General features: G+C 40.5%; 1 protein-coding gene across 3 annotated transcripts in view; it reads left to right on the forward strand.

The window, feature by feature from the left end:
• LOC121948278 (spermatogenesis-associated protein 13-like) overlaps window positions 1-16016 on the forward strand; it is a 55238-nt gene that overhangs the window by 6431 nt on the left and 32791 nt on the right. For all 3 annotated transcript variants that reach the window (XM_042493629.1, XM_042493630.1, XM_042493631.1), the window contains 2 exons: window positions 218-344; window positions 448-554. In XM_042493629.1, the coding sequence (XP_042349563.1) occupies window positions 218-344; window positions 448-554 (234 nt within the window). The remainder of the gene's footprint in view (window positions 1-217; window positions 345-447; window positions 555-16016) is intronic.

The raw sequence follows: 16016 nt of genomic DNA on the forward strand, positions 1-16016 counted from the left end.
CTGCAGGGCATGCACACCGACCAATGCACCAGAATAGACTTGCTTGCTGGATGTGAAATACTTTAATTCACTGTAACAGAAAAAAGGGGGACATGGCAGTAAGGAAGAATTGTTTTAACGTGAAGGGCAGTGGAATGTGTGCATTCAACCTTGTGTGTGCATCAAAGTAACTCTGTATGGAATATAGGAGCTGCCCTAACTACTCAGTACCCTCTAGGCCTTGTCTCGACCCCCCGGTGTGTCACCGTTAGAGCCACCACTCAGGGTATCTCTCCAGCGGTGTCGCTCCCTGCCGCTACCCCCCAGCACTCTCACAGCCCTGGCGCTGCTCCTGCCTCAGTCAGGTACCACTACATAGTTTCTTTTATTTGACATTAGTATACAGACTGTAGATTGATGTGTGTTTGTTAAACTGATCATCTCTTTGCCCGTCTGTGTGTCCCCTAGACATGGCTAAGACATCATCGTCAGTGCGTCTGCGGTCTGGAGGCTCTGGTAGCTGCAGGAGGCGAAGGCTCTTAAGACCTGGTTCAGAACCACTGCAGGTCAACATTGTGAGTCAAACACACACCCTCATAAACACACACACATTAATACAGAGTGTTACTACTATTACTCTTATTTCTGTCAAGCTATGAAGGAGGAAACAACCGTGACAGGTCACGTAGGCGGAGCAGAGTGGGGTTTTTTTTACCTGTTGCACAGACTACGTCACTAACGTGTGGCTGCTGCCAGCTTCACTGTGTGTGTAGTGAGTTTTAAGAGGTGACAATACAGTTGGTTATGGACGGTTTGGAAGCACGTAGGCATATTACCTGGTATTGAATTAACCCTTTGAAACCTGGGCAAATTGGCTTAATTTCTTTCAAAAACATGGGAAGAAGGTAATGAGCAAAGAAAGAACAAATAAGCCAGAAATTTGCAAGGAAATAGTAAAAAGTAAAAGATAATTACCTGAAAATTGTTAATAAATGAACAAGTAAATAATATAGTAATGAAAATAATTTTCTAGATCAGCTAATCTGTGGAACATTTCTTACCAGGTTGCTCACTACTTTTTTACCATGTGTTTGAAATAAATTGCACCTATTGCATCAGGGTTCAAAAGTTCAAATACTTGTGAAAGACATCTGAAAGCAGCAAAAGTGAAGTGATGTTGCTCAAGATTTTAAAGGGTTAATCAACAGGATGCATTGATTTGATTTATTTATTTCAATGTGAAATGTAAAAACAACCACAAGGGTGCTTTGCATGTCCTCTGGTATAGTATTCGTTTTTTGTCATTTTTTCAACAGATTGCGCTTGTTTTTTGTTTGTTTTTTTACACAGTCCTACGTAGTTTTTACCTGCCCGAGGCCCACAGCGCTGTGCATAGAGAAGAAAAAATAGAGTTGAGCAGCACGAGGGCAAGCACAGCTTCCGTGTTCAGTGTAGCAGCTTCAGTTGATTAGAATGCTCACAGTCTGCTGCGTGCATGCTGAGGCTGGTGTCAATGTCCCATGTATTTTGGCTGTGATTTATAAAAAAATACATGTACAGATTTATAGAAAGTACTGTGGCCACTGTATATATAATGTATAAATTGATTACCTATACACACACACATACACACATGCATGTCCATGTTTGTTCACGTGTTGCATATATGAGCAGATGTGGATGATTTAATAGGACTTTTAATAGAATATGCCCGATAAATACTGGTAATATGGAGATGACAGAGCACTGGTCAATGTTTCATCAGATAATGAAGGAGCTGGTCCGTGAAGCTGGTGGCCACGTGGATTAATGTCATCTACTACTCTTAGGCTATTACTCATCCTGAATTGGACACCCAACATTTCAGATGTTTTTTTAATCTGAAGAGAGCGCATGCAGACAAGTGCAGAAAGAGGACTGACATTGAATCATTTCTATACACCCAGTGAGCTGGAATCTACAGAAAGTGTCAACGTGTCTTTGTCAGTTGTGTAAAATTAGCTTCAGAGTACGTCGAAGCCATACTACTCAGGAAGTGAAACCAGGCATTTCAGAATCGGTGCTTTGATGTGCAAGTGGCCTCAGGGGGATTCTACTGGAAGGAGATGCAGAGTTTCTCTGAAACATCCTGACAGGGTAGTGAACATTTCTGGGGCTGTGTCCAACATCCATACCTACACAACCGCAATGCATAGGGCTCCACACGTTTTGCATTATTGTCTGATCATACTAAATTGAATCTCTGCTAATCCCACATGCAAGGACTCATTTTCTTTCTTTCATTCAATGAAGTGCATCCTGCAAAATGTTTTATTGCATTTTTCATTCAAAATCATGAATGCATATTCATCAGCATTCAGTATTAGAGGAGTATTTTCCCGCTAAAATATACAAGAAAAATATGTTCAGTGTCATTTAAGAATGAGTGCGTGCGCAGTGCCGTGAAGCTATGTGGGTAGAACTCTCTACACTCAATTCAAATTCAAACTATTTACAAGGAGTCAGTGAGGATTAACCACAACATTTGCAGTACAATAAGCAGTCCATTTTCATGAGAGATGCTGTCTACTCAGCCGCTGAATGCTGAGCCCCGGGCTTTTGGTCTTGGCACGCATTTTGCATTGAAATTTAGTAAACTGTGTCTTTGATGAAGTGATACTACTGCATTTAAGCTTTGATTATAACTTTTATTCTCACTGGTCTAAATAGTGTTTGTGAGCCACTGCACGTTGTTGCCATGACACTCGCTGGCTCCTGTTCATCTTCTTGCTTCTATCTTTAGGCAGCCTTTTTAAGTGTGAGCTAAATAGAGAAAGTGTGTGGGTGAGAGAGAGAAAAAAAGGGGTGGGAGAGAAACAGAGAGGGGAAGAGAGATGCTCCCTTTGTATGTGCACTTTTGTGTCGTGGCCCTCCCCTGGGGTAGGGAACGTGGACTCATAACACTGGAAATGCCTTGTGTGAGTGTTTCAATGGCGAGGGAAGTTCATTTGTAGCAGGCTTAAATGCTGGAATTTATGATTGCATCTTGAGTATGGAGGTAGCATATATAGAAATATATATACTGTATATGCACAATATGACATAACATGGTAACGCAGCTGTAGTGCAGTCTCACGGATGGATGATGCTTCACCATTAAATCTGTGTGTCGCAGTCTTTTTTCTGGTAAGTCATGCATTGTTTATACAGTATGGATCTCATGTCAGGATCAGATCTGTTGTTTGGGATACAGTGCAGTGTATACAGTCTTCCTGTTAGGATGACTGCCGGAGCCTAGAGGCCGCAGGCAGAGAGAAAGCATTCTCACTGCAGTGGATTAACTGCTAATGCTGACGCCTCTCTTCTCCCTTTCATTTAAATGGATTTCTCCCCCAGTCACTGCCCTCTTTCTCCTCTCCTCTCCTCTCCTCTCTTCTCCTCTCCTTTCCTTTCCTCTCCTTTCCTCTCCTCTCCTCTCCTCTCCTCTCCTCTCACAAACACTTAGCAGTGGCAGTCTTTGTTAATTCCTATGCAGATGAGAGGACAGTTTCCAGTGTGTTACTAATGCTGTGCCCGAAGCTGTGCTGTCAACTTGTCAGAAAAGGGGACTGTCTTATTAAGGGCTTCATGCAGATTAGGAGTTTCAAGAGAAATCTTATATGATTAAGTTTGGGCTAACCTAGGTCTGTCTGGTCATAATCACATTATGCAATGCTATCTATTTATTATGAACGCATGAGTCAGCAGGCAGTGGCTAGTTGGGCAGATAGTAGGGCAGTGATGAAAAAGGACAACTACTTATGCACGCACTTTTATGCACATGTGGGTAGCACCAGTGCTCATATGTTAATTTGAGCACATCGACTGTGTTTGTATTTGCCTCCCAGGCCTCAGCGGCTGTGATACACCCTCTTCACTCTGACACACACATACACTTCACGTGCTCTCCTGATGTATTCAGAATTCATCTGTCAGGGCGTATGAGTCATTGCATTGACGACTTCATTATTTGGTGAGGAATGAATAGCACCGGCCAGTGATATCTCAGTTAAACACACTGTGAATGTGTGGCATTTGTTTCACTCCGGGCTTTATTTTAGAGCTGGAGACAAACCACGGGAATAGGTCTTCCTCAAAATAACTGCATGCATGTGCAGTCGGCACTTGGAGCCACGGGCAACTTAAAATCCTTTATCAGTGTTCATTCAACATCGTTCCCCTGCCAAGGTACAGGCAGGTATCCGCTGTGACTTACTGCAGCCACCAGCTAATGCTGTTTTGTAGGATGCAGTGGGCTCTAATAAATAGTAGTGCCGCTGACTGAATCTGAGCAGGTGGTTGTGTCAGAGCCTCCCTAGGCTGTTTCTTCCAAAGAATGAGTTTCTGCCTGTCAGGTGTGTGTGCTGTTGTTGTTGTCATATGCATAGGCGTGCAACTCCATGCTTATGTTGGGTGTGTGATTTTGTGTGTTAGAGAGACAGGCAGATAGGCTCAGGGCATATTCTCTTATATAACTGTTGAGAGGGTTTCCCTTGCTCCCTACAAATGCTATTTCCACTTTTATTTCAGATGGCTGCATGTTCCCAGGGACTGGAGGAACAGTGCTGTGTGTTAATTCTCGTACTCACTGGTGTATCCTGTTTTACAGTATCTCCGTGTTATACTGCATATTTTGTCAGATCATGCGTGCCTGTGCATGTGCAGATTTGTGTTTATGCTTCCTTGGGAGCACATTCTGTTTTATACCTCATCAGGGCTAGTATTTCTATCCTTCCATCATCACTCCTAACTGTGGAATGCCACTGCCACAGTAGGACAGTGGGGATATATTGGTAGATAGTTTCAGCAATGTCATAACATGCAGTGATTTTTTTTTGTTTTGTTATGAGACTATTTAAAGCCTAAGGCACTCGGGTGCTTGTTATCCAGCATCAATTGTATCATTTGTGATCGTTTTCCCAGGCTGCTCAGGTTATTTTACCCACAGTCATGAGCTTCTGCTGTTTGCAGAATGTGCTGATTATTTCTGTGGCTATTTGACAGGTTCATATAGGGGATAAAGACTTTTTCTGGTCTTAAGTCAACACAGAAGAATGTCATCTTGTGTTAGGTAATATGATGATCCCTTATTATCTGACAGTCCCATCTTAGAGCAGACACCCCACAGGCTAAAATGTGTTAACAAGGTCTTTCACAGAGAGATTTCTATGTATTAATTCCACTGATAACTTTCACTGTAGCCATTCTCTCTACAATACATTTCTCTATAGAAATACGGTCATGTGACCAAGGCCCTGCCAGTGTTAAGGGGTACCAAGGCTAGTTTAAAGAGGCTGAGTCACACTTTTTGACCCCATGGGAGCTTGGGGTGCGACACATACCCAGTGTAACTGGAGCTGCAATGTTGGAGTGTTACAGCAAACAATGCTTGACATAAAGTGATGATGTCCGCGCAGGTGCTCTTTTGGGTGCGATATTATTAACATCCTTTTAGGTAAACTCAAATTGATGGTGGCAGATTTACAATAGAGCGTTCGTATACAGAAAGTGTTTATGGTCTTTTACTACGGACTTTTTGTTATATGAATATTATATATTTGGGCAACTGCACGGCAGATATCACTGTACATGTGCTGTACCTTAATTGTGTGATGTAATTTGAAACTCTGACTTCTCCTCTTTCGACCCTCCTTGAGTGGCACCTGGAAGTTTCTCAGCATCTTTCTGGATGTGTGTTCTTCATATATGTTTGCAAGCAATTGGGCAAATTTGTACTTTGGGGCTCCATAATAATTAAACTGACTTCACTTTAGTAAAAAAAAAAACAAAAACATACATAATAATTATGTTGGAATTTTACAGGGCACAAAATACCTCAAATTTTTTACCCTGCATTGGCTCTCTTTTGCCCCAGACTTATGGCAAAACTTTCCACACAGGATAGCCAATAAACTAAATAACCCTTCCTAAGTTCCACCCCTTTTCACTTCCAGTAACACTTAAGTAGGTTCGGTGCCCAGCAGAACCTTTGTCAGGTTTTCCCTTTCCTGTTATATAATGCTATGTAGTAGGTTCATCTATGATGAAAAGAAAACAAATTTTGAAGATGGTTGAAGATGTGGCTAGGGGGCCTAACCCTGAGAGGGGCCCGTTCCAGAAGTGCAGAGCAGATGAATTTTCATATATAAAGTGTCACAATCTCTGTCAGCTTGACGGAGGTTGTGATACTCCATAGTTTAAAATTGGGAGTCTGGAAAATAGTTTAAAATTGGGAGCCCAGTGTGCCTCAGAGAGCTTCTCTGAGGCACCCTGGGCTCTCCCTCACCTGACAGTGAAGCTGAAGGGAGCACGCTGTCTCTCTCACACCTGATGCTAACACTATTGCTGTATTAGTCCCACTGTAACCAATTCTTCCTTTCGATCACTGTGTTTACAATCAAGTCGGCTGTCTTGACCTCACAGTCGCCTACTAAATCTTCCTGACTGCTCTGATGTGTATAACAAAGAAAACTTTGGACCAGCAAAATTTTTTTTCAAATATGTCTTTTATTTTATGTCAGTATTGTCTCTGAAAATGGATTTTATCATGATTTGCATCCTAGTTTGTTTTTGTTTTTTTACTTAAAAAAAAATATATATATATCATAATGGTTGTTGACAGGCGGAGGAAGGACCTGCTTGGACTGTGTGCCCCACCCCACAACACATGGGGGATGCAAATGTATAGCCACAAAAGATGAAGGGAAATGTTTCCTTTAATCTTCGTAAGTCTACGTGCTTCCTCAAATCACTTTTGGTGTTATTTCTTTGGATATACACATTGTCTTTGTGAGTATATGCTTCCATCCCATACTTTAGTCCATGTTTGTTTTTGTCAAGTTTGTCCGACAAAGCATCACTAAGAGGGGTGGGATTTGAGAATTTTAAGCAAGCTAATTCTACAACTTTTAACAGTTCATAAAATAATAAAATTACTGATGATACACAAATAGATACCCAAATAATAATTAGAACTGTTTAATCATACTCATGTTCAATACGAAAATTCTATAAAATGTAATTTGGCCATTGCTGTGCACATTGTTATTATATTCATGGTCAATTCTCTTAATATCTAAACAGTGTTCTACAAACGTAACTAACAGTGACATCGGGTGCAAAAAAAGAACAGAAGAATCCAGGCAGGCAAGTATTTACAGTCACCCATGGCGCCAATACATTATTCAGATCTGATTAGGGGTTGTCATCTTTCTGCTTTGTCAACACACAGGCTAATATCTGCTGGCTGTTGTCTTGGGGATCATGAGTGTTTAGCATAAATTGTCTATGTCTTAAAAACAGCGCCAACTCAAAATGCCTTGAAATTTCCCACAATAATGTTCACATTCATCAGTTTTACTTCATTCATTGTCAACTTACTCGTGACTTGCTGCTTTTACAATGACCGTGATAACTTTTTTTGTATTTCCCATCAATGTTGCCGGTCTAAACAATTCTGGTTTTAGTCTTATACACATATAGAGGCAGCATCCTGAGAAATAGTTTGAAAGACACACTATATGAAAATCTTTGGTCTAACAATACTTTTACTTTAAGATTGTGTAAGTATTCTTCGCTATTTGGATATATTTTGCAGAGACCTATGAGTAGGCATACTACTAGCATATAACATTTACTGTGAGCCCTCTGGACTTTTTTATGAGCTCAGAAGAAATCTTGTACAGCAATGATCCTTCAAGTGGAAAATAGGTTATAATGAATTTTAAGATAGAGTATTTGGGGTTTGTTATAAAACATGTTATTTTTGTACATTTAAAACTAGCAACTGCTGTGACTTAAATACACAGTAATTGAGAATTTGTACTTAGAATAGAATATGAAGCTCTGACCTCACTTTGTCCCTGCCCTAAAATAATGAGACAGAAACTAACTACCTGTACGGTGCTCTGCTAGTTAGAATGTATCCTGCAGGGCTCTGTGAAAGATGGGCTGGATTTTTCTGGCAGCTGCCACTTCTTGTGTACATTATTTAGCCTAACTTTCTGCCTCTGACCTCCCTGGCTCCCTGGTACACCACATGCGGCGTCAGAGAAAACCCTTCATCACATACACGTATTATGCAACCCCCTCACTCCCTCATTCCCCCTCTCCATCCGCCCCCCTTTCTTCCTGACCTCATAGCTCATCATCCCTCCCCTCATCACTTCCATCTCTCTTTTCTCCCCCTCTCTTCAGATCAAGTTTTCTCTTCCCCACTGTCGTTTCTTGGCTCCCTCACCTCACCTCCCCCCTATTCACTCCATCCCGTTCCTCCCTCCAGGCATGTGAAAACACCTGCTTCTTGCAGCCTGCGATGTGTGTGTGAGTATGAGAGCATGCAAGTTTCTATATGCCCGTGTGCAGTCGTATATTTTAGATTTTAGAAGTTTGTTAGCGATTGTTCGACAAGACAGCACTGTGTCAGGCGGAGTCTATGAAGTCTTTGATGACAGGAATTGACCTATCAACAAGAAGTAAGGTGCTGAGAAACACTGAATGCCAAACAACCCTGCACCCAAATATCGTTTCACTGCAGAGTTTTGCATTTCAATCCGATGTTCTGCTTTTGAACTCTTGTGGCGTGGAGGCAGTGAGAATGTAAAATCATTTTAGCTCGGAGGACAGGTGGAGCTCTAGATATTCTAAACCAAAACTGCCTTTATAGTGACAAACAGTGGACATGATGGTTGATTAAAGCAGGTGATTATAGGCTGTTTATTGCCAACATTGTCAAAATAAAAAACAAAATATACTCTGCTCACAAAGACACACAATACAAATATCCAACAAGCACTGCATGCAAATGTAGCAGGCAGAAAACTGGGGAGGGATGGGAAGACACTCCTGCTCTTACCTCCCAGAGTTTGGGGCCGCAGGTGGCTGACAGTGCTCTGATGAATGATGACACTAGCAAGCGCGCTCAGTACAACCAGCACAGTAAAGCAGTGCTGGCTGAGGCAACCAACCAAATCCTAGTATAGGTCATTTGATTTTATCCCTCACACCACAGTTGGGCTCCGAAAAGACCAATCGTCGGGCTTTAATTAAGTACACACTGGCGCTGATGCTGAACAGAGAGATAAATAAATAACAGTCTGTATTTTCAATAGTGTTCCTAATGCGTCCTTTTTGTTGCAGTTGGTGAAAAGCTACAATGCTGTCTTTGGGGAGCTTGTTACAGTGTCTTTTAACAGAGGCACTGTTTCCCCTCTATGGGAAATTTTAGAGAAATCTCAGACTGACTACACCTTCTGTGAACAGTGGGGAGCTTTAGGGATTTTCGCTTTAGGGTTTGCCAGTCTTAATGGATATGTAAGGAAGTCATTTTGTGCAAATGAGGTTGAAAACACTTGTTAAAAAAGAAAAGGGTCAAATAAATGGAAACAGATATTGAAATCGAGTTAGTGATGAAAAGGTTATCTAGATTCAATTTACTGCAGTAAAAGTAAAACTATAATATAATAGAAAGCAATCTGATCATATATCAAATTTTCACTTCCTTGCCCAGATTTACATGAGAATATTGATACCACTCTTAGGTCTGTAGTACAGTTATGAAGCTAATGGCATGATGTTATGTTGTGATGGTGAAGGCTTATTGTTTTACAAAGTACAAAGAATAGCAATAAGATACATTAAATAAAATTATTTTGTGTTGATTATTTAATGTTTTGTTTTTTTTTTAGTTAAATTCAGTTATTGTCCAAATTACCTTTAGCCTTGTGTGAAGTAGCTACGTAACATTTGGTTGTAAATTCCATTGCGCGTGACGGCCAAAAATTCAAATATTTTAATACTGAACATCAATGCTGTCTACAGTCACCGTTGCCAGAATTCTCTGCCAACCTCATCTGTTGTTCACTAAAATGACATCTGGTTTGCTGTCCACGGTCTCCCTGATTCCATCTGAACGCAACATAACAAATAGTCTCCCACGGTGGTATTGCCACACATAACACATACGTCACACCCGCCCTCCCCATGGTCCCGTCTTGTCGGCTGTCCTGTTTATACAGGAGCAGTTAGGCAGCATAACTGCGTCAAATCCCCACCTTGAACAGGTAGTGTAAGATTAGCTAATGTCTTGGTTTTTGTACAGATTAAACAAACCGTATAAAATCTCATGTAAGCAATTAAGTATATTTTTGAAAACTTTTGTACCATTCCTTTAACATTTGCCATAACACATGGTGGAAATTGTTGAGTCAAGTGTATGTTATCAACCAACACTGACAGCTACCCCCAGTGGTTCCAGTATAATTTGGATTTTTAATAGAGTTACAGCAGCAGTATGTTGGGTTATAGTTCTCTGTGATAAATGCTTTCAGCCATTAATGCCACTGTTAATCCACTTTCCCTTAGCAAATACAATATTATTATCAAAGTAGCACAGTAATGACCAAGTTCCCGCCACAGAACTGTGGAAAACAGGTGAGAAGTGTACTGAGTTACATATTTTATGTTTCTCTTCTGCAAGCTTGTCTTCAAAAGCCTGTTTTTATTCCACAAGAGACTTTATATACCCTAAATTCTGGCAGTGTTTATAGAAAGACTTCTCTCTTCCTGCTAAAACTTCACAATGTTATGCAGACTCACTAGGGGCTGTCATAAAGAACAGATTCATCTTGTTCTGCAGTCTCCAGAACACATAGATATTGCACTGCTTTAACATTAAATAATAATTCATTTTACTGGTCCCGTGGTTGTGTCAGGAATCAGTAGGAATATTTCTCCTGAAGCCCTTAGGTCTAGGAATGTTGTGATACCCCTCGTGATGTCTTTAACCTTAATTTCTCCACCCCGCTTGGCATGACCTACCTCTCTTACATCTAATCCATCTCATGCTATTTCTCAAATCCTCCATGCTCTGACCCACTGACTCGCCTTTACACTAATGGCTGAACGAATAAACAGCTGACGTCTGAACAATGGTGACAAAACTGCGCTCAGGAAAAGTCCAGCGATTTATTTTTAGGGCGCTTTGTGGCTGGAAGGCCTGGGAGGAAGCAGGAAGTCAGTGTGGTTGTCGTGGTGACGGGAGGGGAACAAAAGAATTGGAGCAGACTGGAGGGGAAATGGGTGTGGTGGGCTTCGCCTCCCATTAGCTGAATACCTACTGACCACAAACAGATTCATTTGCTAGCGCTGAAATTTGTAGTCTTACTCAGGGAAAGATTTTTTAAAGACGTAGCTCACTGGCTAAAGGCCAGTAGAGTCAGGACTTACCGCAGAATAGATCCACAGCTAGAACTAAAGAGCTGATCTCAGACCAGTAAATGAACATGAAGGAGAATTGTTGAATTCAGCCAATTCATTATATTTCTACACTGGTTGCATAATGAGTGGGTGTCCAGCATTATTCATTGCATATGCAGAATTTCAAAGAAAATCTGCAGAAAGAGACGAGATGAATGTCATAAATTAAACTTAGAGAGTTTGGCTCGTGCACTTCTTACTAATGCTGAACTTAATCCAATGCTTCAAAAATAGGATCTGGAATATTTTACTGTCTTTCATCCAAAGGTGAGAGGTGCAAACATTGTTCCTCGTATGGTTGTCAGTGTGGCAGTGATGGATGATGCCAATATTGTAGCAAATGACTGCTGCCTAAAGTAGCACAGCTTCCTGCCTATATCCTACCAGGATACTAATAACTATTATGAGTAGATATTGCCCTGAGGCATACATTTCGAAGTCGAGCTCTGCAGCAATACTATAATCACACCATGCTTTTTTGGCAGCATTGCATCAACCTTATTCAAGGAAGGTGCCGAGGATGTGCTTTGTACCCACATCTGTTTGTCATATCCATCGACATGATATTTAGACACGCTTGAGGTCTGGAGAGAGTCCAGTTTGATGACATTAGATCGGCCTCTGCTATTTGCAGATGATCATCTCCCTTTGGCTTAATTGGACAGTGGTATCCAGTGTGCACTGGAGTAATTCTCTCAAGGGGACAAGATGCCCCAATCAAGCGGGTGGCGAGCAGCTGCTTCCATGGAAGGGGTTCAGGGTCATTTTCACAAGTGAGTGAAGGGTGAGATCTTGAGATTGACTGTCAGTTTGGTGCAGTGGCTGCAGTGACAGATGTGCTACCAGACCGTGGTGATAAAGAGAGGACACTGCCACGAAGCAAAGTTCACTTTTTCTGACCCTAACCTGGTTATAAGTTCAGAGAAGTGACAGAAAGGATGTTATTTCAAATACAAAGGGACAAAATTGCAGCCCAAAATGTCTGCATTATATGTTTCTGCAAACTATACTTGCATTGCGTTTCTAGGTTTCATAAGTATTATATCAACATTTCTAAAGTGACATAGTTCTAATTACATGTACATGAGCTCTCTTGTCATCAGGAGGTGAAGGGGATGGTGGATGGTGTGTTACCTAAGCAAGACAGCTGCAGACTGCAGACCAATATTTGAGACCAACAAACAACAAAACCATTTGTTATTCAATGTTAACATATTTGAATAATCTTTTATTTTGGAGCTTTTATTTTGGAGCTTTTATTTCAGAGCTTTTATTTCGGAGCTTTTATTTCGGAGCTTTCCTCCGGGTTGCACCGGAACCGAAACTGCTCTGGTCATGTGACAATTTACACAAAACGTGATTTTTCACATATGTCATTGAGACCCTTTATGATTTCAGTATTTGCTGTAAATGCATTGATAAATCGTTCAGTAACATTTTTAGAGCCTTATAACTGAAAACATTTTTTGCGATCACTATTGTGACCGATGAGACTAAATGGGTGTGGGATTGCTATATTAAAACTGGTTACTTTCAGCCGAAGCACAATCTCATGCTGATCATAATCAAGTTTTTTTGTGCCTAAAATGAACCACATGTTAACCTCAGCGTTGTAAAAATGTAAAGAATTTTAAGCTTTAATACATCTGCTACATAACTGAGTACAAATGTTAAATAACCATGGTTTGAAGAAACATATAATGCCAACATTTATTCTGGCATTTGGGTTGGAAATTGAGTTACTCTGCAAGATGATTAAAGGATTAAAGGTTTACTTTTTCCCCCATACTAATACAGTACTCACATGCCCATAATTTTCTGTAATTGTCACTTTAATTGTTCCTCTTGTGCCTACTGACAGCAAAGCCATTTCAAACTAAGAGATTCAGGACAAAGAGGTATGGTAAAGTACAGCCAGTCCCTCCAAGATTTTGCAGACTGTTTCTGTGATTGTTGCAGCCTGAAATGCCTGATTTTGCAGAAGCTTTTCTAAAAAAATGAACATTATGATTTATTTTTTAATTTTTCCCTTTTTTTTTCATAAAAAAAGTTTGTATTTTTTTAGAGTTCTATTTACATGGGATGCACGTCATGATATGATGCATTTTAGAGACATTATTGTTATAAACTAAAACAAAAATTTACAAAAATCTTAGTTTTAGTTTTCTTTGCCACAGTCATTTAGAAACAACAAGGTTGACGAGGATGAAACGGACCAACCTGAGGGTTAGCCTTTACAGCTGAAGTTAATATATGGGTTTGATCAATCAAGCGGATATCTTCATAATTTTTTAGTACCAAATTTCTGCAAAATATTACTCTCTCTCTCTGCCACAGTTCAGCAAGGAAACCCTGAAAACACAAATAGGAAATTTCATAGTATAAACAGTAACTCCGGAAGATAGACACCTATTTTGCTAAATGCTGAAGCCTCATATCAAATCTTCCTTTTCTTAACATTTTTTATGATCAGCAGAGAATTTACCTCAAATAGACATTAAGGTAATCCAGCTGAGGTGTGTCAGGTTTTTGCAAAGGCACCTCTCCTTGATGGTACAATAGACATCACCAATTTTATAAACAGTCTGAGAAAGACCCATGACACCACGGAGTGATCTGCGTGCTCTGTTTTACTGTGGATCATCAGCTTGATAAATGATTGGAAAATTGATAAATGAATGGATGGGTGGGTGGAATAATACCCTCACAGTCCAGACAGGAAGGAACATTATGCTCTAGATTTTATCTTCACTCATTAATCCATTGTCATCATTAATTTCCATTGGGAAAACTGAAGAGTTTGGTGGAAGCTTTCCATATTATTTGCTGAAATGATTTAAAACAGGGCTGCACATACAGTGAGAGGACACAATTACATAATATATAGTGCAATACACAGTATTGTCATATTGATAAACTGCATCGCTGCATGTTGTGCATGTAATTCACATACAGTAAGTTTAAGTTCAGTCTTATTTTACATGTGATTCACTGCTGGCGGAAGAGATTCTGCCGTTTTTACAAACTCTCCCTCTCTTTTGTATATGTATGAGTATATTAGCATTGGTGTCTGTGCAGATTTAGACTTTCAGATGTGACCTTTGTTGTCTAAATGTCAGGGAGATTGGAGAGGGAGCCCACAGAGGTAGGGCAGGCTTATGTAATCTGCTCACTCTGCGTTTCACACACACACACACACACACACACAGACACACACGAGCACAGAGCAAGGGAAAAAAAAGCTTGTTTGAGGACGGTTGTCATATCTCAGCTGTGATGCCTCGTACAGCAACTCTCTGAAAGCCTGGCTTTCAGGAGCCATTGCTTTTATCAGCACGTATGTGCAGAAAGTGCCCTGGAAATTATTTATGGCTTTAAAAATACTGATATAGTGCACTCTTTTGGTGTTATTCTTTTAAACTTATTCTCAGTTCTTTTGATCCATCCCGAATCTCTCAGCTGAATGTGCAGACAGAGCGTAGTTTGAAGTGGGTTTCGGTGTCTGCATGTGTGTTGGATGGTTGGTGGTGGCTGGTTTGGAAATGTGGAGACTGAACTGAACTCATTCTCCTGTATAAATTCATTCATGATCATGTTGTGCTCTCTTCATAATCTGCCAACAATGAGAGGCGCAGACACCAGGACAAGTGCTGCAGGCCAGGATGCGCTCCAGTGTAATACACTGATACACCTTAAGTATCACTGTGTTAACACGAAAGCCAAAATAATGATGTGCATGCCAATGGCAAACACGTGCATCAGCTGGGAGCTAGAGCCATTTTGCCCTGTCACTCATAACACTGAGCCTTAAAGAAAAACTGCACCCAAAAAAAAAACTGTTTTGAATACCAAACACTCACCTCCTGTAGGTTTGAAAGGGTGGCTCTGAAAGTGTGTGCTCCTTTTTGGAAAATGTCAGCTGTAGTTTTGCACAGATCCAACAGCAGTTACATGCGATAACAACAGCAGGTTCGTGGTGGAAAAAATGTGTCCAAAAATCCACAGAAACTTTTCGGAACAGTCCCGAAGCACAACCCACTTCTCTGGTATCCATCCATATGCTCAGTATGTTCCACACAGTCATATTTTTGCCAAAAGATATCAACCCACAACAGAGTTTGTTTATGTTGGCCCTGAGTGTTAAAAAGCTAACCAAGCTAGCAGCAACTGCAATGTGTTCATTTAGCAGTATTTTGGTGCAAATGTGACAGTTTGGAACATATTGAGCATATGGAATGGCAGCTGCAGGAGTGGTTTGAGCATTTTCTAGTGAAATGTCGATACCTTTTTCATGCCATAATGCTGTGTTGCCATTAAAATGTATTGTGAAAGACATAATTTCAAGCTAACTAAAGCCTCTGTCTTCTCTCACCACACTTCCCACTGCTACAAGGACGTATCCCTGTTACTTTGAGGGCACAAAGGGTTAAGTCAAGAGATTAATATTTTCATACAGCTCTTTGTGATCTTTAAAATTGTATTATGCCAATATGATATTGGTTGTGAGTTGTTGTTTTTTCAGTGTGTGTGATGCTCAGGAAATTGTTGCTCTATTTTGCAGTCATTTCTTTTGTGTCTGTTATGATGTCTTTTGGGGCCTGGGGCATCACATGATTACCATAGTGGAAATGAGCTTCACCATAAGTACTGGGCTAACCTCACTGCTTCTGAATATCTTTTCCTGTTCCACATAGTTGTGTTTGTTTAGTTTAGAGAAAAACACCACTTACTCTAATTGAGGTTTGGAGCTGTGCATGTTTCAG

The sequence above is a fragment of the Plectropomus leopardus genome, chromosome 9 (genome assembly GCF_008729295.1).
Source record: "Plectropomus leopardus isolate mb chromosome 9, YSFRI_Pleo_2.0, whole genome shotgun sequence".
Taxonomy (NCBI): Eukaryota; Metazoa; Chordata; class Actinopteri; order Perciformes; family Serranidae; genus Plectropomus; species Plectropomus leopardus.